Below are 24,191 nucleotides of genomic sequence, written 5' to 3' on the forward strand. Positions count from 1 at the left end.
TATGGCTTTTTCATAATTGTGCTTTACTGCTTTTATATTATACTATTTGTATATGTGTCTAATTATGTTGATAGTTGCTATTAATTATATCTGTATTGATTTTTGTAAGCTGCCTTGAGTTGTAGGATTGAGAAAAATGTGAGCTGTAAATAAATAACAACTATGGCATAGAAAAAAACCATAAAAGACTCCTGTCGAACCTTTGAGACTAAAACGTATACTAGAATTTTTTAGCATAAGTTATTGCAGACTCTAGTCCACTTTATCAGATATACTTGCCCTGTTGACAAGTAGGTAGAGGAGGTTCCCAGGTGCCATCTGCTTGGCAATGGATCTCTCTTGAGCCAGATATCTTGTGGCCAACAGTGCAGTCAATTGTTACTATTTGGTTATAAGTATAGGTGTCAGATTCACCAGCAATTATCCTTCCATTCACTACATGAGGATGTGGACAACGAGTCTCTGAAAAGACAACATGTTTTAGAACAATTAAAGGAGGAAAAAAAGAAACAAATTTTCCAAGAGATATACTTTTCTGTATCTCTGGCCTGTTACAGACAGCCAAAATAAAGCTGCTTCGAGTCACTTTGGAGTTATGGTATTTCAATGATACATGCATCCTAAGAGTCCAAAGGCCGCACCAAAGCCACGCTCCACTCCTAAGGACTGCAATGCAGCTTTGGTGAAGCTTCTAGACTCTTAGAACTCATGCATCATTGAAATACCATACCTCCAAAGTGACTCGAAGCAGCTTTATTATGGCTGTCTGTAACAGGCCTTAGTGTACATTTCAGAAGCAAATGCTTTGCAAGCAATGCTGCTGTCTTTCAGCTGTTGTCAGAAGGCAAACAACACTGATATAAGTGTTGGAAGCCACCTTGGGTCCCAACTTGCGAGAAAAGCAGGGTAAAAAGAAAAGAAAAGAAATATACAGACAGGTGAGATTATGTACAGACAGGACATAGTATATAATTTTTATATTCATACTTGCCCTGTTCACAGGTAGGTATAGGTTGATCCCATGTGCCATCCACTTGGCACTGAATCTCTCTTGAGCCAGATATCTTGTAACCAACACTGCAGACAATAGTAACTTGTTGGCTATATTTATAGGTGTCAGATTTACCAAAGACTATCCTTCCATTCTCTACATGAGGAGGTGGACAATGAGCATCTGAAAGTAAAATGTGTTTTTAAAAAATGAAGAGAAGAAGACAAGGAATACTGTATATAGGTCTAGAAATAAAATCAACCCAAAACACCTGAATCAACTTATCCCCAGGTCATTGTAACCTTAATTCTTAGGCCCCATTCCCACTGGGCAAAAAAGCGGCTTATTTCACTGCAATTCTGACTCCGATTCTGACTCCGATTCTGACTCAAATCTGACCCATCGTTCCCATTAAAAACGGGTGCAAACAGACCCAGATTTTTTTAAACCTGTTTTCGTTCCCATTGGTATTTTCCCTGTGGTAATTTGAAGCGGGTTATTTTGCTCCCCGTTCCCATTGCCCTTCCGGGACCTCTTTTTTAAAAAGCAGCTGTCAATCAAGTGCCTGAGCGCTTGACGTCACAGCCAATCAGTCACTGAAGCACTTTTCGCCTCCGGGAAAGGAAGAAGGGAGCCTCTATTCCCCTCAAATCTATTTTCTGGAAGAGAGAAGGAGCCTCTATTCACCCTAAAACCCTTTGCATCCCAGGCTCTTCTGTGTCTCCCCAGACTCCCTCTGGAAGAGAGAAGTAGCCACTATTCCTCCTAAACCCCTCTGCATCCAAGGCTATTTTGTGTCTCCCCAGAGTCCAGACTCCCTCTGGAAGAGAGAAAGAGCCACTATTCCTCCTAAACCCCTCTGCATCCAAGGCTATTTTGTGTCTCCCCAGACTCTCTCTGGAAGAGAGAAGTAGCCACTATTCCTCCTAAACCCCTTTGCATCCAAGGCTATTCTGTGTCTTCCCATAGTTCCTCTGGAACGAGAAAGAGCCACTATTCCTCCTAAACCCCTCTGTATCCAAGGCTATATTCTGTGTCTTCCCATAGTTCCTCTGGAAGAGAGAAAGAGCCTCTAATCCCCACCAAATCCCTTTGCCTCCCCCATTGCTCCCTGGGTGATCAAGCAGGCATGTAATGCAAAGCCCATCTGCTGCTCAGGTGCTCAGGCAGAGGCGAAAAGAGAAAAAATAATAGTTTAAAATTGTCTTCAATGGGTCTCCTCACACGTTGGTCTATGAATGTGGAGCAGGGAGGAGGTTGCAGGGGGAGTAATGTGTTTACTGCATTTGGAGCTCAATGTAGCGCAATCGCCTTGCCCTGCTTCCCAATCCAGAGGGGGAAATGCTATGCAAACAGAAGAAAATGGCGCCGGTAATGCAGGGAAGAGAACAAGCGGGTGACACCCCCAGGCCAGCCCCTTGAGCACTGCTCCTCCCATCCCCAAGATCCTGAATCAGACACCCTTTCGTTCCCATTCATTTGCCCTGAATCAGACTCGAGAGGCACAGGAAAACTTGCTAAAACCACTTTATCGACCTATAATTCGGATTTTTCAAGATAAATCGAATCAGATTTGAATTTTGATGGAACCGATATCGGAGCAATGCGGATCGGATTCACTCTCAAATGGAAATGATGCACCCATGATTCGCGTCCTGATTCGCGTTATAAGCCAGTGGGAATGGGGCCTTACTTTAGAAAGAAAGAAAGAAAAAAAGAAAGAAAGAAAGAAAGAACCATCCCCTTCTCCGAGTACAGTTGTGAAAGGTGAGATCTCAGAGAACCTAATGAAAATACCAATCCCATTGATTTTCTGTGTCATGACTCCCTTGAAAATTCAGCTTTAGGAGACAGATAAACCACAGCCTCCAACTCAGTTTGACAGCCACTTGAGTTTTCCAGAGGAGGAGGAGGAGGTAAGGGAGTTAGCTCTGAGTCCTCAGAAAAGGAGAAGGATGTGGTGTTTGGCACAAACCCAGTCCCTTTCTCACAGGTGAACTGAGAGGCTGCATGCATGCAGCAGAGAAATGCCTTCTTGAAATATGGACTGCAAACTGAGTGGGGCTGAGTTGGGAGGGTTTATAAGTCAGGGGCCTTTCCCCATTCGATTTGCTGGAAACAAACTTGATTTTTCTCTCAGCCTGCATCTACTGTGAGATACAACTCTGTGATTTATAACCATGGATTGCTGCTTGACTCTGATATTTTCCAACTATGTGGACTCTGCACCTTCTGATCCTGGATTGTTGCTATTATTATTATTAACCTTTATTTATAAAGCGCTGTAAATTTACACAGCGCTGTGATACTTCTTGATCCTTTGGCAACTGCACTTCTGGACCTCTGCATTCTGTTGCATCGTGAGAACAGGACTCTCAGCCATGATACTGCTTCTAACTATTTTGAATGCCTGGTGGGAAAATGGCAGCAGTGGTGGGTCTTTGGAACTTCCCCTCAAAGGAAACCAAAAAAGTAGAGGGGGTTAGTTTTTCTTTTAGGGTCTCCTGGGACTAAGGTTGCCATAGCTGAGGACCTCCAAACCGGGACAAATGTAGGACAAGGTTAAAAAGTAGGACCTTTTTTTAATTTCCTAGCCAGGAAATTTTTTTAAAAGTCCCATTTAAAAACCTTGTCCTCTTCTCCTTCCCGGCTTGGGAGGAAGCCTCGGCCTGCTCCCAGGCCGGAAGGAGTGTTGGGGCCGCCTGTCATTGGCGCGATCACCGCGATGGCAAGCACCTCCTCTCCTCCCCCCGGCCCTGCGGAGGCCTGGAGACCCCGCAGCCGGAGCTCCGACGCAGAGCCTTCCAAGGCCCTCGGGGGCTTGGGAGACGCGCCTCCCGGCCCCAGAGAGGCTCAGAAGCGGCTCCACGACACGGAGCCTTCCAAGCCCTCTGGGGCTTGGGAGACTCTGCCTCCCAGCCCCAGAGAGGCCTCAGGGCGGCTTCGCGATCGCGGAGCCTTCCAAGGCCCCTCTGGGCTTGGGAGAGGCTGTCTCCCAGGCCCTAGAGAGGCCTTGGAAGGCTCTGCAATCATGCAGACCACTCCAGGGCCTGGCTGGGGGGAATCCCGGGGGTGGGCCAAACCGGGGGGGGGGGACCGTGTGGACCCCCCCAAACCAGGAAAGTCCGCCCCCAGGCAGGATATGGCAGCCTACCTGGGACAACTAAGACTTTTCGCAGTATACTAGAGAAAAATTCCAGAAAGTTTATTCCAGCAATAAGGAATCAACTTTGAATGAGACATTGTCTATGTTTTCAGGTTTTCTGGATTAAATCAGGCAAAAATATCACATTACTGTTAAAGCTGTAATCACTGCAATGTAGGCCCTGTGCAGACTGGCACTTTGGGCCAGCTTGGGACGGAGTCAGGCAGGTCATCTACATATGCACACCCACTCTGCCTCTAGGTACCGCAACACATTGGCGGGGTACAGACGCCGCTTTGCGGTGGTCGCCGCCGCGCGCAGTAGGTCGCGGGGGAGCCGGAGCCTTCAGATGGCCCGACTCCCGCGCGGACCGAAAAAGAAGCCCAAAATGGAGCTTCTTTTACCGTCGCGTTTGCGACGTAGCGAGGCGCCAGGGGCGCGCTCGCAACGTCACAAGCGGCGCGACACGTCGGACGCTGTGCGCCAGTACGTAAAGATGGCGGCGCCCATGTAGAAGGGGCGCCGCCATCTTGTACGGACGGAGTCCGTACTAGGCCCAGGGCGTCATAAGAGACGCCCCTTTTTAAAATGGGACATCCGGAGGACGTCCAAATGCCAGTGCAAAGCACCTGTGTGATGCACCACACGGGCGGCATTATGGCGCTTCTCCAGTGCTGTGTCTGCACAACGCAGTGCTGAAGTAGCTTAAGTAGTGCTGTATAGCTGCAGCACCACAGCTATGATACCCGGAAAGGCCAGATTGAGGCACATTATGTGGTTGCCACATCCCCAATCTGGCTGAAAAAGGGTGGCTGGAGGCCACCCCGTAGTCACCATTTTCTCTAATTGCTTACCTGTTCACATTTCATTTCTTGCCCCACCCACCTGATCACCTCTCCCACACTTTGCACAGCCTCATTTACCACAGTTTCCTCCTGATCCATCCACCTTAGGCTGATGAGCACAGTTGTGCCTTCTGGATTTTTTTTGGCATGGTTTTCCTTTGTTTCAATTGTTAATCTTTGTTACATGCCCCCCAAATCCAATTTATTTACCCCAAACCTGCATTCAACTCTACATGAGGTTCACTTATGAGTATATAGGATAATATGTTATCTGAGCCCTCTGGCACAACTGTCATGTTGAGCACTTAAAACAAGTGGTCTTCACACATGAACCACAGAAGAACTGAGAGGGACAACAGGAAAACACACACTCCACAATAGGCACGGCCACTCCACACTCCGTTAAAAAAAACCATCGTCAGATGTACAAATAGAAGCATTTCCAACAGGGGGTAGCCTTTGTCACAGATGTAGGTTACAACTGTCCCATAGGAAAAATCATTCATGTATCTGCCACTGTGCTTGCCATGAGGAATCTCGGTGGGGGAAAACAGGATACCTAGAAAGACGCAGGCAAAGTGCAATTAAAGGCAAATATTGGAGTGATTTTATCTCTTTCAACTGAGCTTCTTTGAGAAATTGCAATGTCCTCCAGATCCAGCAGTTAACGCCACAGACTGTATATATTTTCGTCAATGTACAAGTGGAACATCGAACACAAATATAACCAATCATAAAAACAAAAACAAAACCTACACATGTTCTTTGGATTTCTAAACTCTGCCATAATAATTTACTAGCCAACACAGCAACACAACAGATCATAGCTTCATATGTTTTGGTCTTCAACCAAACAGGAAAATCATTAATAAACACTAAAAGTGTAATTTTGTTTTAGCAGCACCAGTTTAAAGAAATTTAAAGGATCTTCTGAAGGGTAGAAGAGTGGAGAATTGGGGTTGAATCACATCACACACACACACACATGCGCACTTAAGACAGTCAGTTCTGAAGAAATTTTAAAGCTAGAGGCCAGACCAAGTACAGTTTTCAATGACTTATAAGTTAAAGTGGGGCAGGCTCACACCCATCACTAATTAAAATGTTTTTCATTCAAATTCCGCATATGGGTATGGGGGGAATTTTGCCATGTTTTAGTTTCAGGAAAGACCTTTCTGAGCCCAAATTGACCCAGGAATGTGTAGAAGCAAACTTAATGCCACGTAGTTTACAGCATTCAAGCAGAAACGTTTTATTTGGAGGGGCAGCCCCCAAACTGTTTTTGACCCAGAGGTCTCAGGGAGGCTCTAAACATGGTACAAATGGCCTCTACACCTAGAGTGTATTTGCTAGCAGCTGAAATATATATATTTGACCCTGAGGTAGGCACACTTTAATAAGCAAAACAAGGGTCTTAAACAGATGGACCAAAAGACCACAGTAAGACAATATTGAAGTATGTAGAGCCCTTAGGCGCCACACACCCCGAACATGGCTGGAACTGCACTACGTCACTTAATACAACCTGGAAGAACTGGGCCAAAAAGGAGAGGCTGAAAGCTGCTCCTTTCTGGCAGCCCAGTTCAGGACTAAGGTGGGGGGCCCAATCAGAGCGGGGTGCGTGTTGCCACAGCCCTGGCACATTCAGCACTGGCACAGGCGGCGCACCTCACTTTCTGCTGAACCCAAGGTCTTCTTCAGATCATTAGAGGCTGAACAGGCTGGCCCTTTCAGCATCAGATTGGGGCCACGGCATCTAATGCCACAGCCCCGATGTGGAACTTTCCACAGTGCAAAGAGGAGCCCCGTGAACGACAGCAAAGGAGTGCTGTGATGCTGCCCACCATGCGATAGGGCACGTGATGTCATGCCCATATGGGGGTGGAGGCAGGGCGTGTGTCGTGCGGATGCCACATCCGTTGCTGGCCTTTATCGCCGGTTTTAAGTTGAATAGTTATCTACAAAGTACATTGCCATAATTTAAAGTACAGTGGTACCTCGGGTACGAAATAAATTCGTTCCGCCGCCGCTTTCGTAACCAAAAGCCTCGCAAGCCGAAAACCCATAGGCGCTAATGGGGAAAAGCCGCGATTTCGTGTGAAATAGCGCCGAAAAGCACCAAAAAATTTTTCGTAACCCGAAAAAAACATTCGTAAGCCGGAACAGTTTTTTTAAATGGATTTTTTTTCGTACCCGAAATTTTCGTAACCCGCGCATTTCGTATCCCGAGGTACCACTGTAAGTGGGGTGCCCTGAATCAACTGCAACTTAAGGATGATTCTGTCATAGGGTTTTCAAGCAAGATTTTCATTGCTACCTCTCTAAGGTTAGAATGGACTTGCTAGTCACACCTGCTAGATTCTCATGGTTCAGTGGAATTTAAACTATGGTCTTCTCAGGGTTCTACTCCAACACTTAAACCAATATATAAAGCTGGCTTTCTGGAACAAGCACAAACCCTGGTGAAAGAGTGCTCCCTCTTGTTTGTGTTTTTTTTTTTCCTGCCTGTTAGACATTCCTCTTGACTGGGACTCCTTTCCTATTTTTGGAGTGGACCATTCTGAGCAGGATGGCACTAGATTGCCCTGCACTTGCTGTTTGGCAGAAGTGACCTGCCTGATTCCTTAAGTCTCTGGTTCCAATTGGTTCCAGCACCAAATCCTATAACTTTCTAAACGTTCACCTAATATGTAATTTCACATTGCAAAGATATTTTTACTTCATAATTTTATTCATACCATTAGATTATTTAGATGATTTTCTAGTTCCACTCTTGTACAAAGTCTGCAGAAACAATCCAGTTTAATACCCACTTACCTGCCATGGCCCACTACTATAGAATCATTAGGAACGGTAGTTTTGTGACATTTAGCCTTCGCTGTTGAAGAGCATTGACACAGTAAACACAAATCCCAGAATTCTATAGCACTGACCATGGCAGTTAAAGAGGTGTTAAACGGATATTTTTTGCAATGTGGATTCAACAATACATCACTAAAATCAATGCAGTATCCCAAACTGTACTGTTCTGAAAACTTCTGAACTTCAAGGGGACTGTAGACAGATGGTAGTAACACATTGTACTATATTTTAGATCATGAACTCTTGGCCTGCTCTGTGCTATGTAGAAACATGAAAAGCCAATACCCATTTTTACTGATTTGTTTTTGGAGCTTTCTGGGAGAACTGAAATTGGACTGTGACTCAACCCACAGGAACGTCGTGTGAGACACACAGGTATTTCCTACTTACGTCACAAAAAGGTACAGCACCACTCCACCTTTTTTTTTGCCAGAATACACCTCTCTGGAAGAATGTCAATTAACCTATGCCTAGATTGAAAAAGGAAAAAGCAAACGCAATCATGCACTACATATAGATTTCTTTCTCCATACAGTGGTACCGACCCGGGATACGAATTACAAACCCAGCTTACATTTTTCGGATACGAAAATCCCATAGGGATTTATTGTTCGCTTACGAAGGTTTTTTTCGGGTTACAGAAAAACTCGGCGCTATTTCCCACCGGAGGGCAGCAGAGAGCTATTTTTTCCATAGCGCTATGGCAATTCAGTTACGAAGGTTTTTCGGGTTAGAATTGCCGCGGAACGAATTAATTTCGTAACCCGAGGTACCACTGTATATGTAGAGAATTTAGAATCATGCACTTCCTACTTCTACAAGAATATTAAAATAAAGAAAACCAGTCCTATAGGTCCATACATGTTGAAATGTTTCATCTCTTGACAAATAAATGAAATCTACATCAAAGTCCGTCAGTTTCAGGAGCAAGCATGATCTTCAGTAAACACCCTACATGCCTTCAGTTACCACTAGTCCCCCTAAGCCTTGAGTAAAATTATTAGCCACAATGGAGCATCAAGCTTGAATTATACTTTATTGAGAAAAACTCAGAATCACCCTGTTGGCAAGATCTAAATGCTGGCTGGGGGAGCCTGGGTTTCCAACTATAGAAAGGCAGTATATCAGCTGGCAATGGCTGCTCTATTCCTTTGCTCACAACTGCTCTTCGTTGTAAAAAGAATGGAAAATATGTGTTATAATGGCAAACAGCCACAAGTCCAGGTGATTCTGAGCTTCCCGCAAGCCCAGGCCTCCTGCTGGGACCCTCAATACCAACTCCTTGGGCAGCACTGAGGAAATGCTTTACCAGGTAATGCCTACTTTATCTCTTAATGCAACTTTATTGCCTTCCATACTACCCTTCATGCACAGGTAAAATTTACAGTGGCACCTAAGAGAAAATCTCCTGATACATGCAGTCGACCATTGTCTGGTTCTCCAGGATGTCCGCAGATTTTCTAGTAGAAAACAAGACAAATAACTATTTTGACCATTTAATATCAGGGTATTGTGGAGTCTAAAACTGATTCAAAGTTCTTTCTTTCTTTTTTCTTTCTTTCTTTTGTGTAAAGGGAATTATTCACCAGGGGAACTGTAAGTCTGATTTGCCACATAAGAAACAGCAATACATTATGCACTTTCAACAGTGCCTGTTAGATACAGTTCCATTATTCCCTCTCTTTCTCTGCCACATATATATATATCCATGATAGTTGACCACGACAATGGATAGTGAATGTTTGTATTCCAATCTCAGAAAGTCAAATCTTTTGGAAACAGTAAGAGCATTCAAGGTCTATCCAGACTGACTACAGTTAAATTTCACATGGCGAGGAAGAATAAAAGAAACATATGCACCTAAAGTTATCAAGCTTTTTCCAATATAAAATGTAAATGTTGTTAACTTATTCATATCAAAAGCGCAAGAACGAATGTGGCCATATCATATGCACAGGGATGGAACTCTGTATAAGGCCAACAACAGTTGAAGTAGACGTCTTTCAAAACAGATGTAAAGGGTCAATATACTCAAACATTAATTTAAAATTACAAATGTAAATTTAAATCTACCTCCCCCAAAAAATTGAAAGTAGAATCGTTTATCAATTGATTTATTTTTTTGTGGGACAATTTAATGCTGTACTTCATTCTATTCAAATTTCATCACACAAAGTTATACTTTCCACAGACATTTAAAGCTGGTTTCGCTTTCTCTGCGAATATAATTAATTCTACACAACAAGCGTGAATGATGCACCTCTTTTTCTTTTTCTTTGTCCGAGGTATTCAGATATTTTGAAAGATCTGGACAATTTTATATATGATGGTTCGGGTTTTTTGACAGATTAATGAAGCAAGAGCCTAATAATCAAAATATTTGTGACTACTTAATTGCATCTAGTATATTAATAGCTAATATACATGGAGGGGGGGGAGGCACCAACATACATACATTAATGAATAAGATTCATCTTATTAGAAACAGCAAATATAAAAAATTGATCCTAAACTAACATTCAGCTTGAAGACTATGGACCTTATACACGTGGAGGGTGTGTGTGTGTGTGCAGCTCAGATCCGCACATTCCTATCTAGCAATGCGAAGCGTGATGTTTTTTCACACCAGACCAGTCACTCCTATCTAGCAATGCGAATAAGGTTAAAACGTGATGCTTACTACCACACCTGGTTGCTTTCTGTTGCCCTTCCGAATGAGGGGGAAGCGAAGTCGTTCTATTCCAAGCAAGTCACGTGAGCGGATCAAGCAAGGGGAGTGAGTGCACATTGTATTACCACACGAGGGTTAACGATTCGAATAGGCATCCCGGGCATGTTCAGTGGGCTCTGGATGCTGTCCTCCTTCCCTGCCCCCTCCTTAGCTGTTATCCTAATCAGGGTGAAGAAGCAGTCAGGGGAATGGGATAGTGACAGGTTGGCAGAGAGGAGAGATGGGGATGCAGAAGAAGGCAAGGATGATGGGATAGTTGCTGGGGCCAGGATTGGGAAGCAGGGAAGGCAGAGAGATGGGATAGTCACTGGGGGTCACTGGGGCCAGGATCAGGATGCAGGAGAAGATGGGGGATGATGGGATGAATGGGATGGGATGGTAGCAGAAGGGCAAGATGGGGTGAAGGAGGAGGAGGAAGATGGAGCAGATCGGGGACCAAGGGGGGCAGTACGAAGTGGTTTCCACCCAGACAATTCCAAGTGAAATTGAAGTGAGCCTGAATGCGAATTCTGTGAATTCACTTCTTTCTGAATTCATCAAAATGAGGAGTCACTTTGAAATCACTGCAGAGCGCCAAGAAGGGGCTCCCATAGAAAGGAATCTCGTCTGATAACACATTCACGTTATGAGGTGAATGCGCATCGTTGGAAGTGCAGTCACGTCGGAACTGACCTGCAAATGCTCTAAAAATCTCCGTGTGATAAACTCTATGTTGTAATCACAGAATATCAATAAGGAAGTTTATGGATAGGTGAAATCAATTGTACACACGATTTCATCACTTGTCTAATATAAATGCATGGTTTCTCCTCTCTGCTTCTATCCTCAAACCCAATTGTTTTGTGGGGTTTTGTTTTTTTAAAAGATTGTTAAGAGACTCCACTCTTGCAAAATTCCTCAACTTCTGTCCATTTCTGATTCTGAAGGCATGTTTGAGAGATCTTTGGTAGCTGTCTTGTGTAGCCTGGACGACAGAGTATTTCACACTTGAACCAAGAGGAAAGGAATCTTCTCTTTATACTCATCAGCAAGTTCAGCAAAGTGTAACCTGGGTGGGGAAAGACAACCACCTCCTGATAACAAAATGAGAATAGAAAGAAACTTAGCCAACCTTACTGTGAAACTTGAATTAAGTTAATTCGTTAATCTAGTTCAGGGATGAAAATATGCCTAATACCCTTGCTCATAGTTTTTCTTTAAAGCAATCCCACCTTAATACTATCACACAAAAACCCAGTAAAATACACTGCTGAAATATGTTAATGACATATTTACATAGGGTTAACCTGCATATGTTGAAATCCAGGCTATCAGTAGCTCCTTGCTTCCTGTTCCAAACATCCCGTTTCCCTCCGATGCTGCCAATTTTGTGAGGTACTGTTACAGCTATTAAATGGCTGTGAAAGGGAGGAAGAGAAGCAACAAATGGTGGGGACCCCTCCTATCCTCATTGCAGTTCTCCAGAGGAGAAAGAGGTAGAGAAATGACCCTGAAGAGCTGTGGGTACAGAGCTACACTCTATGGACTCATTCCCACTTACATTTAAACCAGTTTGCAATTCACCTTCATTCCATGTTGGTAAATTGATAACGAAAGGTCCATCGTTCCCACTATGAAATCAAATCTTTTCATTATCCCTTGTAATCACTTATTTTGGCATGATTGTCATCCCCACTAGTTTGCGCCGCTTCAAATGCATGTCATCATCTGTGCATCATCACTGAGGTGTGGCGCCTGGGCATCCCAGCTTGGGAACATATATATATATATATATATATATATTATTATATATATATATATTCACACTTGTCCTCCATATTCACTAGGGTAGGGCACAAGACCCCTGTGAATATGAAAAAAAACTGCAAATAACAAAACACCATGTTTTTAACTGAGAGGGACACCTCTCTAGGAATCTCTAGGCCCTTCAGTGCAACTCTGTGGTCATATCTGCCAGACATTGACCATAGAGTTGTGCTGGAAGAGCTCAAATGCCTAGTGGACTGTCTCCTAGGTCCTTCAGGTCACTTTAGTTAAAGATACTAGAAAAGTTGTGCGCGGAGGATGGAGATTATTCCTAGAGAAAATAATACTAATAAAATCCATGAATAATCAAATCTGCAATATCAAAGCCGCAAATATGGAGGGATGAATGTATTTAAAATAATTGATAGAAGATTTGATTAATGGTTTTCAACTACTTGCCTCACTATGAGCTGCCATCAGATTGCTCAGATAATTGCAAGCAGTTGCAAACCCAATGAATCAATATTCTATCGTTGAAAAAAAACCCAAAATTGATAGAAGATTCAATTCTTTGGTTTGCAGCTACTTGCCTCACTGGTGCAAGTAGTTGCCAAATCAATGAATCGAATCTTCTATCATTTTTTTTTAAAGACCATGTGCCCATAGGTCACACCACAAGCACAAAGACAAGAGGGGAGAGGGGAATGGTGGGTCTACAAAAACTGAGGAGGGATGGTAAACACCGCTCTGCCACAGTCCCTCCCCTCCAATGATGCGATCAGATCTGTTTGTTCCCACTTGTTGAACACGCTTTGGAAACTAGTGTCTGGAAAAAACGTTTTTGCATTGCCTTGCCTTTCATCGATAGAAATCTATCAAAGTAGGATCTGAACCAGATTCAATGGGAATGATGGTCATATAACCTGATCAGCAATTTGCTTTAAATCATAGTGGGAATGCACCCTAGGTGTATGATGTAGGTTTTGTATTGGCTGACTTTTTATACACACTATCACCATCCAAAGGTTCCATCATTTCAGGGAATTAAAGGAGGCCTAAAAGAGTAATAGTTTCTTTTAGTGCCTGAAATAACAGCCCCCTAACCATTCCACCTTGTCTGACTAAAAGCAATGCTGCTTGTTAATGAGATCCCCTGAATAAGCTTCCCATTGCATGTTGAATTAGGAAGTTATCTTTCTAATAAGTTCCTGTAGACACATTAAGGACACTTCTTATTATTTTTATTAGAGGTTTGGTGCTTTTTGTTTGCTTCTTTGTTTTGGTTTTTTAGAGTACAGGAAGCAATGAATGGGGATCTTTTGACTGATTTACTGCAATCCATTGGGGAATTTGATTGCATTGCCATACTTCCTTCAGGAACTTCCCTTGCTGTTGTTGTATGATCTTGCAAAATCTAATCTGCTGTGAAGGTATATTGCAGTAATTCAGAGTTCCTTTCCTCTTAAGTGTTGCTTAAGTGCTTAAGTGCACCAAAATAGGACAAACAATAAAACCGTGTAAGTTTGCTGTAGAAAGATCACTGTACTCAGAAATCTATTTCAGCCTCCTTTAACTTGAAATATTAAAAATGGAGGAAACACAATATAACAACCATATAAAGTGGTATATAAATATTCTTAATCATAAGCAGGGATTACACATCTCAGCAAGATAGAAACTGCTTTTGCAATATCTCCAGATAAACCATATAAATCATAAGTATAGAGAATCCAAAACACCTGAGAAATTTATGCCTAGAGAAAGTTCCACTATTCTCTGAAACCACTTTACACCATAAAAGCTACACGGGAAATAGGATTGCTGAGGTATAGCAAATGAAAAATTGCAAAGTGGACATTTAAAGATTCCTTTTATAAGCAGAAATCTATCCTTTCACCAACCCTTTCTCTCTCTTTGGATCTAATTGAAATGACCATGGGAGTGGGCTACAACAGCAAAAGGTTGGTCAGGGGGTGGGATGAATGGCCATCTGTAACATAATTCTGCATGTGGAGCTTATGCTATGCGGGCCATGCAGGATTCCAGTCCCTGTCTGTTCTTCAGAAGTCATGAAATTTTAGGAGAGAGCAAGCGAATGAAAGAAAGATAAATACGTAGTGAGAAATGAGGGAGAGTAGAAAGGTTCAGAAAAAAGAAGGTAGGAGAAAAGAAGGATATGAAGAGGAGGAGATGGGAAGGATAAATGAAAGAGGTTGATATAACAACGGGATCAGAGAGAATTTAGGTAAGGAATATGAAGAAGGAATAAAGAACCAATAAAAGGAGAGGATAGTAAGAAGATTTACATGATCTTGACTTCATGATTTTTATAAAATTGGAGTTATCAATAGTTATAAGAAGCAGACAATTACTTACCTGTCGGGAAAGTGAGATAGTGAGAGAGGATGTACATAAGACAGATGAAAGTGGGACGTTAAGTAAAACAATCTGTTAATAGTACCTCCCTTTATTAGTTTGGTGACACAACACACATTTGATCAAATGAAGAGTCTGACTGTAGACTGTAAGGTTTTATGGTGTATGTTTGTTTATGGCATCGACTCCATCCTTGCCCTGAGAGGGAGAAAGGACTGAAACCCTCCCACAAGCATCTGACCCATCCTTGCCTCTGAGAGGGAGAGAAAGTAGGCCTTCCCATCCGGCCTCACTAAAGGAACTGAACCCTCCCCACAGGCACTGACTCCACCTTGCCTCTGAAGGGAGAGAAAGGAACTGAACCCTCCACAAGGCATCTGACTCCATCCTTGCCTCTGAAGGGAGGAGAAGGAAACTAACCCTCCCCACAAGGCATCGACTCCATCCTTGCCTCTTGAGAGAGAGAAAGGAGCTTCCCATCCCCCTCACTAAAGGAATGAACCATCCCCACAAGGCATCTGACTCCATCCTTGCCTCGAAGGGAGAGAAAGGAACTGAACCCTCCCCACAAGGCATCTGACTCCATCTTGGCCTGTGGGGGGAGAGAGGTGGGCCAATGCCATAAGCCATCTTAATACAGAGCCTCCATCTGTCCATCTGCCTGGCCGCCCAGAGGGAGTGAGATGCTGGACCTTATCCTCTTCCTCTCAACCATTCCCTTCTCCTTTGTGTCGTGTCTTTTAGATTGTAACATGAAGGCAGGGAACCGTCTAATTAATGATTTTATGTACAGTGCTGTGTAAATTTACAGCGCTAATAATAAAGTTTAAATATAAATAAATGTTTGTTTTTAATATTCAATAAAATGTATTAAAATAATAAAAAAATAGTTATTAATATTTTAAATACTTCCATGCCCCACTGAGATAACATTTTGTATTCAGAGTGGAGATGAAATAGTATATGATCAAATCACACCAAGAGCTGCTGGTGTAGGTGTTTTCTTCTGGGGTCAAATTTGTGTTGTTGTGTACCTTGCTTTCTGACCTAGGCAACCTTAGAAACCCTACAAGAACACTATCGTGGGGGTTCTGGCAAGATTGTTCAGAGGAGGTTTGCTATTGCCTTCCCTGATTTGCCCAGGTTGCCCAGTGGGTTTCAGGGCAAAGCAAGGAATTCTAACATGGAGCACTATTAGAATAAAGCAGAAAAAGGTATCATTACTAATCTCATTTTAAAATAAAGCCTACTTTGGCTTATATTATTATGAGAGATCAAAATTCTTCTTCCATTAGAAAAGGGCCCTGTGTGCAACCCCCTTGCCTCAATATCTAGTCTGGAATTGTCACCCTTAGCTTCAGTGAAGGAAAGCAGGAAGCATCCAATGACCAAATTGTTAGAGAAAAAGATCTTTGATGGTATGTCTCTTGTTACCGGGGTTCTGGCTGGTACCAACTGGAACAGATGCAGCTTTTCAGCTACTCAATATCAAAGTAACTTCTACACAGATTTCTCTCAAATGAGGGTTTAACTTTGTTGCTATTACACTTTACAGCAAGCACTATAACATCTATACTCTTCAGAGTCCAGCTAAAAGCTTGAATGTGACAGTCTTTGTTCTCTCAAAGATCAACTTTCCCACCAAGTGGACACACCTCTTCCCATGAAGTCCCATGCTACACAGGAGCATAACAATATACATTGTTGATATTATGTCTCAGCACATGTCCTGAAGACTTGCTCTCCAGGCCTAGACTTTCGGCCTTCAACAGGAACCTTTAACCTTAGTTAACCATTGACACATCTGACATTTTCATACAATTTAGAAATATATTTTAACACAAATTGTTAGACGCTAATACAGGGTAGGCAACCCTTGAGCCGGGGCCGTTGCTGTCCTTAGACAACTGGGGGCCGAAGCCAAAAATAAATAATTAAATTTTTTTTTAATGAAAATTAAATACATAAAGCCAGGCCAAATAGGACAAAATTTTCAAATGGAGGGCACTTTTTAAATAAAAAATGGAGGTCACATGAAAAATTGCTGATTTTTTAAAAATGTTAAGATAAATGCATGTTCTGAGGCTCTATAGACAATGGCCCACCATGCCCCTCGCTCGCGCAAGACACCAAAGCCCCAGCGGCAATGGTGGCAGGACCAGGCTGGGGCAGTCCCAGGCCTCGCCGGGCCGCATCCAGCCCACGGCCCGCAGGTTGCCTACCCCTGCTCTAATACAACCTCTTCCATCCCCCTAATGCTGTATTTAGTGCTAATGAGAGAGTACTGTGTAGGTAAAGGACCATCAAATTGAGCAACCATAACCCAGAGTACCACTGTGTGGAAGGAGAAGGTTAATACGACTAATACTAATTCTAGGGAGGCTGGAGGATCAATCCACTTGTTGTTTTGTTAGCTGCCCTTCAGTCAGTTCAGTCTCATGGTGAGAACTGTGGATGAGACACTCCAAGAATCGCATCCTCCATGCTTGCCCATCTGCAAGCCCTGCCCAACCCCTGATCGAGTCTACCACTGACGTGGTCTCCCCTTTCTTCACCTTCTATCTTCCTAGCATTATTGTTTTCTAGTGGCAGCTTCTCAGGATGTGGCCAAGACGATTGTCCAACTTGATCACTTCTCCAAGAAAGCCTGCTGGTTGTTCAAGATGCATTGGTTCTTGGCTGTCCGGGCCTAAATACTCGTCTCCAGCACATTTCAATGAGCTATTTCTTCTGTCTGATTCTCAGCCTCATACTGTAATGAAATGGAATAATTTTATTTTATGTCAATGATGTTTTTGCTCTTCAAATCTGTCCGTTCTTTTAAGCTGCCCCTTCCCATTCTAGTCTTCCTATTCTTGACGCTTGTTGATCCTAGATATGGGAATCTTAACTATTTCAATTTCCTGTTGTCTTAATCAATTTATGTATTTCTTTTGGTCATATTTTAGTTTTCTTTAATGTCAGCATCAACCCCCTCACTAGTCATCCCTTGTGCCAATCAATCAGCAAGAACATCAGATTCTAAATTGCTGTAGCTTTTCTGCTTATAAAGTCTCTCCCATTTGATATATAGCCGGACTGACCACCAGCTCAAACTGTTAGAGTAGACAGGAAGGTAGGAATATACTCTTTTAAAAATGTAACTGTATGGGAATGGGTGTGGGGTTGCTCCGCAGCCTCCCAGAAAACCATTTTTTTCAAGACCCGGTTCCTCTCCCCGCTAACCTTAACTAGTCCAATCTGGATGCAGTATTGACCTATGTAATAGGCTTCACCAGGCAATATACAAAGGCCCGATTTAATGGTGCTATGAGGCGCCCCATCACATGCAAGGGACGGCACTTTCAAAAACGCCCCTCACACATGACAAGGGGTAAAAGGGGCGTCCATACACATGGGCACATGTGGACGGACGGACGCCTAGCGTCGCATTCCGGGGCTTTATGACACCGCAAGTTGCCATTGTGCTTTTTGTGTTTTTTGCTGCCAGGGAGCCATCATGGTCCGCTGCACCCTCATCAGCAACGGGGTGGGGGACCTGCCTAGTTGGCCGTCTGTATCCCGCCAACGTCCATTTGGCATACCATCCACATCTGCAACTAGGCAGAGACGACGTCAGAACACACACAGAGGACCCACTAAGAAAACGGGAGTTAAAGTAGATTAAATAGAAAAAAACCCACTAACACAGTAGGTTTATCCACAAGGTTTCTGCAAACCTGAATAAACGTGAAAAAAGCGAAGGCAAAGGGGAGAAAATGACACCTTTTTACTTTCAGGACTTCCCAGAAGTAAAAAGGTTTGTTTTTCGCCCCTTTACTTTTGGAACTTCCCGAAAGTAAAAAGCTGTCATTTTTTCCTCCCCTTTAGGTTCGCTTTATTTTCATGTTTTTCAGGTTGAAGAAACAGGAAAGGACAAACCCTGCATTAAGTGGTTTTTAAAAATTAAATCTACTTTAAATCCCATTTCTGAGCTAGTGTGAATAAGGTCCTATGAAAGCTTGTACTACAAAGCTTTTATAAATCTTAGTCTCAAAGGTGTGAGATCCCTTTGCATACTAAAAACACAATTTCTTTGAAAGTCTAGCATTTTGTCTTGCTTTTTTTTGAAAAAAAATAAATCACAGGGCTCTAATAGTTTTTATTATCTTTGCTACTACGAGGTACCCACATTATAGATATAATTTACATGTATTGTTATAACTTTTATATTGCTATATTGTTTATAGTATTGTTGTATTGTTGTGGCTGTGCATGACCTTTGGTCAAAAGCAATAAAAATTTGATTGATATTTTGGCTACATTGTATTTAAACAAAATATTTCCTTCGACTTCCTTATAAAAATGTAAAAGTTTTCCCCTCTTAATGAGCCAAAGCAGCTGATTAGGTCTCGTTAATATGAGATAACTTCAAATTAAATGACACTATTTTAGGATGGCCGTCGTACATTGTCCCCTACAACGTGCATTTCTGTTTTGTCCTTCAGGAGAGGAAAGCTCAGATATACTATGCAATATACAATCCTGATTCCAACATGTGGTCCTATGGCACGCAACAACATTTTACAACTAAGTATATACATTGATATGCATTGCTCTGAAGTGGCACACTTTAACCAGACCAGTGCACATATGCCATTCCTTGGCCACATGAGCCAAAGGAAAGAAATTAATTCTCCCCCTTTCCTTGCTGCTACTGCTTCTTACAACCGCTTCCAAGGACATTTCCCCCAGTGAAAGATACAAGGGAATATCATAGGCCACTTGAACAGAACAGTGAAAGTGGAATAAATTGCACAAGGTTGTTGCTAATGTGTGCCTTCTGATGTATGGCCACACTATATGGGGGTTTTCATGGCAAGTTCTGAGAAGGGGTTTGGCATTGGCATCCTCTGAGGCTGAGAGAGTGTGACTTGCCAAGTCACCCATGGAGTATATGGCTTAGCCAGGATTCGAACCCTGGTTTTCTAAGGGTCATAGTCCAACAATCAAACCACTACACCAGGCTGGCTCTCACATTGCACTGGTGCTTTAGGCAAAACAAGTCCAAAAAATTAAAGCATGGGGGGAGAAGCATGGAACTAAGAACTAAAAAACATCACCTTCTAAGTTTAAAATTCTCACCTGGTCCTCCAAAGTGACAGCAAGGACTGTGGCTGAGCCCCACAACAGTCTGAGTATATAGGCAGCAATCATAGTTTCTCATTCAGAACAAAAGGAGTACAAGATTAGTCAAATAAGTCAGTAGAGAATATAAATACAGAAGAGGAAGAAAGCAAACAAAATACCAGCAATTAAAACGGGGGGCTTTCAGAAAGAAAAACCCCAAGGGAACTAGATTTGAGAAGCACATAAAAATCTTCCTAGCACCTCAAGTGTTAGGGCTTCAAATTAAGTCTACATGCTACTTTCAGTTCTAGAGCACAGTATATCAAGCAAGATTACTTAGATAGTCTTGTAAGTCTTATTTCTGAAATCCAGCATCCGAAACTAATTACCTGAATGATCACTGCGGTCAGTTCTGCCTTCCCTTTTTCTTGCCTGTCGTAGGATTACATTAGGGATTGGTAGCTGCTGCCACTGCCTTTGGACCAAGAAAGAGTAGTCATTGGCGTGTTAGATATAATGCATTGTATTTACTGGGGAAAAAATTAAAAAGTGAGGCCTGGACAGTATAACATTCATACTGTAGAAGCCAGTAAGATTTAACACATTAAAATACATAGTGAGTAATTAAAGCTGTACTGTGAAGGGCAAACAAATAGGGTCATCAGATGAAATCTTCCAGGATGTGAAGAAAAGAGATTTCAGCAGGTGTTGCTTGTGTGACAGGAGCACCTGCTGAAATTTCTTCTACACACATTACAAATGATGAGGAATCCTCTTCCATATTTTTTCCTTGGCCATCCTACTTTATAAACCGTCAAATTGTACTTCTAGTTCACTTTGGTGGCAGGAGTGGAGATCTTCCACCTAGTTTCCAGGCTTAGCAGGAAGCATTTTGTGATATGCCATATGTCCTTGTGGATTACTGTCTTGCACTGTGTAGCTAATAGTGGGATTTGATTTATTCCCTTTTGCAAATGAGGTGCTGAGCTTGTACCACAAAAGTGGTACAGTAGCAGACAAGCTGTGCTCATCACAAATAGACCCTCTTTGCTACAATAAAATAATGAAAATTTAACTAGTTCTTGCACTAATGCATTACTTTTACAATTGTTATTTGTTGGCAATATTGAGAGGAAAAGTCAAGAGCGTTGCATGATTCAGTGTTTTGGGGTGAAAGGATTGCCTGCTTGTCCCTGTCTTCAAATGACTGTTCTAAACCATATGCACACATCTTCTTTTCCATGCGTAGACTTCTTTGTGTTTACATACATTCATTAACTGAAATTCCGTGACAGCCCACATGACTTACAGTTTGAGTGTTTGACTATGCTTTTGGGGACCAGGGCTCGAAACCTGGCTCAGCCATGTAAACTCACTAGGGGCATGTCACATCGTCTCAGACAGGAGGATGTGGTTGCAATGGCAAACCTCTCTGAAAAATATGCCAAGAATACTCCATAATAAGTTTACCTCAGGGACAGACTCTGGAGACCCAAGTTTGAATCTTGGCTCAGCCAGTAAACCCATTGGTGACTTTGGGCAATTCACACTCGCTCTGCCTGAGAGGATGGCAATGGCAAAACCTCTCTGAAGAAACTTGCTAAGAAAACCCCATGTAGGTTTGCCTTAGGTTCTAGAGAATCAGAAATGCTTGAAGTCACACGACAACAACAACAACAACAACAACAACAGTTGAAACTCTTAATCACTTGGACACTGTTCTGTTTTAAAACCACTTTCCAATAATCAACATTAGCAAATTAATTTTTTAAACCTAATCCACTATCCTTGACTTAATAATCTGCTCTATTTCAGATCATATGCAAACAGAAGCTGCTGTTGCTTCTTTGCTCAGAAATGACTCATAAAGGATTTTTCACGTTTCAAGCAGACCTAACTATATAGAACTGGCTCTTTGATAAGAAACCCGTAATTTCCCAAGGGGATAGCCATATCAATGACAACATAAAGACTAACATGTTGATATTGGATGAGCTGTTGATGGCCACAGCATGAAGTATTGTTACCAGAATTCAGTTTATATGGCTGTATACATGGTTGGAAGTAGGACTGTTAATACTTCTGTAAATCGAGAGAAATTAATGCAGGAAATTGTTTATATTGCTTGCATTATATTATAAATACTTGTTATCGCAAGACTATTGCTATGTACTGTATCTATCTTCTGTCAGCAAAGCCCTTTGTCTTTTACTTACAGAGGGAAAATATGCCAGCCTGCTGTTACTAAAGATTGCAAGTCTGATAAGAACTGGCGATATTAAAAAACCAGTGGGATGACATTTCATTCTTTAAGAGCAAAGAATTCAAAGGGGTTTAAGAGTGCAAACTGCTGAACTCTGCATTTCATTAGAAAGTTCATCATGAGAGGTTCATTCAGGATAAAGATTTTTATCACCACTTCCTATCTCGTAGTATTGCGTTTTGATTCTTAATTATTCCGAATCATTTTTAAGTAATGTGAACAGTCACTCACCCTAATCCTCTTTAGTTTTACACTCACATTCAAATAAATACACTCGGGTTTTTTTCCCCAAACCTTCAACAAAGGTATCACGTGAGAATGGACTGGCATGCAAAGAGCACCTGGGGTCAGCACTTGGCGTATCCAACGCCACCTTCTCCCCACTTTGTTCACCTGATGAATACAACTAAGATCCCAGAGTTAAAGCATACAGGTATGTATGACTGTTGCTTTGATGGCAAAACATCATAGCTCTCATTTTCCCCATATTGGGCTTCTTAATGGTCTTACTTCTTTTGCCTAGGAAACGTATAGCTTTCCTCATAGACTCCACATGAAAAACTTTACTGATAGTCAACTACATTTCAATTAATACAGGAAAGAGTCTGCATCATTGTAAATTTATTACATTGCAATATATGTGGCATATTAGCAAAACATGGTGTTTTTTTTTCAACTGTGAAGCCCACAATAAGAATTGTTACAATTGGGCAGTTGGCTCCCCATATCCACGGATGACGGGTTCTTATCCACAGATTCAAGCATCCACAACGTGAAAATATTTTCTAAAAATATAAATTTATAAAACAAACCTTGATTTGCCATTTAATAGGGGCACCATTTCACTATACCATTAATATTTAATGGGGCTTAAGCATCCACAGATTTTTATATCCACTATGATCCTGGAACCAAAACATCACAGGATAGTAAGGGCCACTGTATAACAAAAGCTAGCTCTCGTTTGGAGCCTGAAATGCCTTTGTTAGCTTCAATTGGAAATCACAAATAACAATCTTCACACACAAAAATACCCCACAATTAAATATGCATGTGTTCGTCACCACAGACAATAAATATAATAACAGTTACTTGAACAGTTTAATACCCAACTGACGGGTTTACTTAAGAACAATGGCTGTTGAAAACGCCTAGTGGGAGACGACAAAGAAGTTGTTCATTTGCCTTTTTATATGGTTTTGTACATTGCTGTGCAACCATAAACTGATATCTGTAAGCAAGATTTTAGAACACAAGCTCTTCAGCAGAAAGCCACATATGACACTTCAAGTCTTTTAATTTAACATGGATTTAATATTGACAGGTTTCATATTTTATTCAACAATCACAGTAAGGATATTACAATCCATAGAAGTATGCAAGCATAACTTTAATTAAAAACACGCAAAAAGCTTTTTTCTATATACAAGCTTGCATTCCGCTTGCCAAAGCACAATGCTTTTTTTGGTCCCACTTTCAGTGGGAATGTTCATAAAACATGTGCACTGAAATGGTGTGTGTCCTAGAAGTGTCCTTGAGGGTATGTTGTTGTTGTTAAGTATGAACACTTCTTGTGCTTATTAAAAGTACACAACGGCATACAAAGTATACTAGGTACATCTTATTTGGGATGGTTTCTCAAACAAGAAATCCTGAGGAAATAAGGCGTATGGGGACTTTAGCAGTATGCCTGCATCCCTTCAAGATATACCAAACCCAAAGGAAAGAAATACATGGTCTTCCTACTAAAATACTAAAATAACTTCAGTGCTTCCTAGCAGGATCCCATTAACACTTGTGTTACAAAATGTCCACATGCTTTAAAATAAGTTTAGACATTACTTCCTGGGTAGAGATTCCCACCCCAATCCACTAGTCCTCTATCGCATCACAGAGATGTTCTGCACAAGCAGAAGTGCTGAGAAGCGTATGCAGAAGCAATGAATAGAAATGAGTAGGATTCTTGTGTGGTGCAAACATCCTCTCATGCGCCAGAAGATGCCCCAATCTGTATAGCAAATTTCCATAAATACGAACATGAGAACTGGGATTAATAAGCAGCTGAAGGTTTACTTGAGTGTACGGCAGAAAATTCAGTTGAAAACAAATCACAGTCTGAGAAA

The 24,191-nt window shown here is 42.0% G+C and overlaps 1 protein-coding gene across 1 annotated transcript in view; it reads right to left on the bottom strand.

Annotated features, from left to right (window-relative positions):
• Positions 1 to 265: 265 nt before the first annotated feature.
• Positions 266 to 24,191, bottom strand: part of LOC121928962 (complement decay-accelerating factor-like) — a 48,981-nt gene continuing 25,055 nt past the window's right edge. Inside the window, exons 5-6 of the mRNA XM_042464290.1 lie at positions 992 to 1,174; positions 266 to 462 (exon numbers count right to left, since the gene is read on the bottom strand). Coding sequence (XP_042320224.1) covers positions 266 to 462; positions 992 to 1,174 — 380 coding nt within the window. The remainder of the gene's footprint in view (positions 463 to 991; positions 1,175 to 24,191) is intronic.

The sequence above is a fragment of the Sceloporus undulatus genome, chromosome 4 (assembly GCF_019175285.1).
Source record: "Sceloporus undulatus isolate JIND9_A2432 ecotype Alabama chromosome 4, SceUnd_v1.1, whole genome shotgun sequence".
NCBI lineage: Eukaryota > Metazoa > Chordata > Lepidosauria > Squamata > Phrynosomatidae > Sceloporus > Sceloporus undulatus.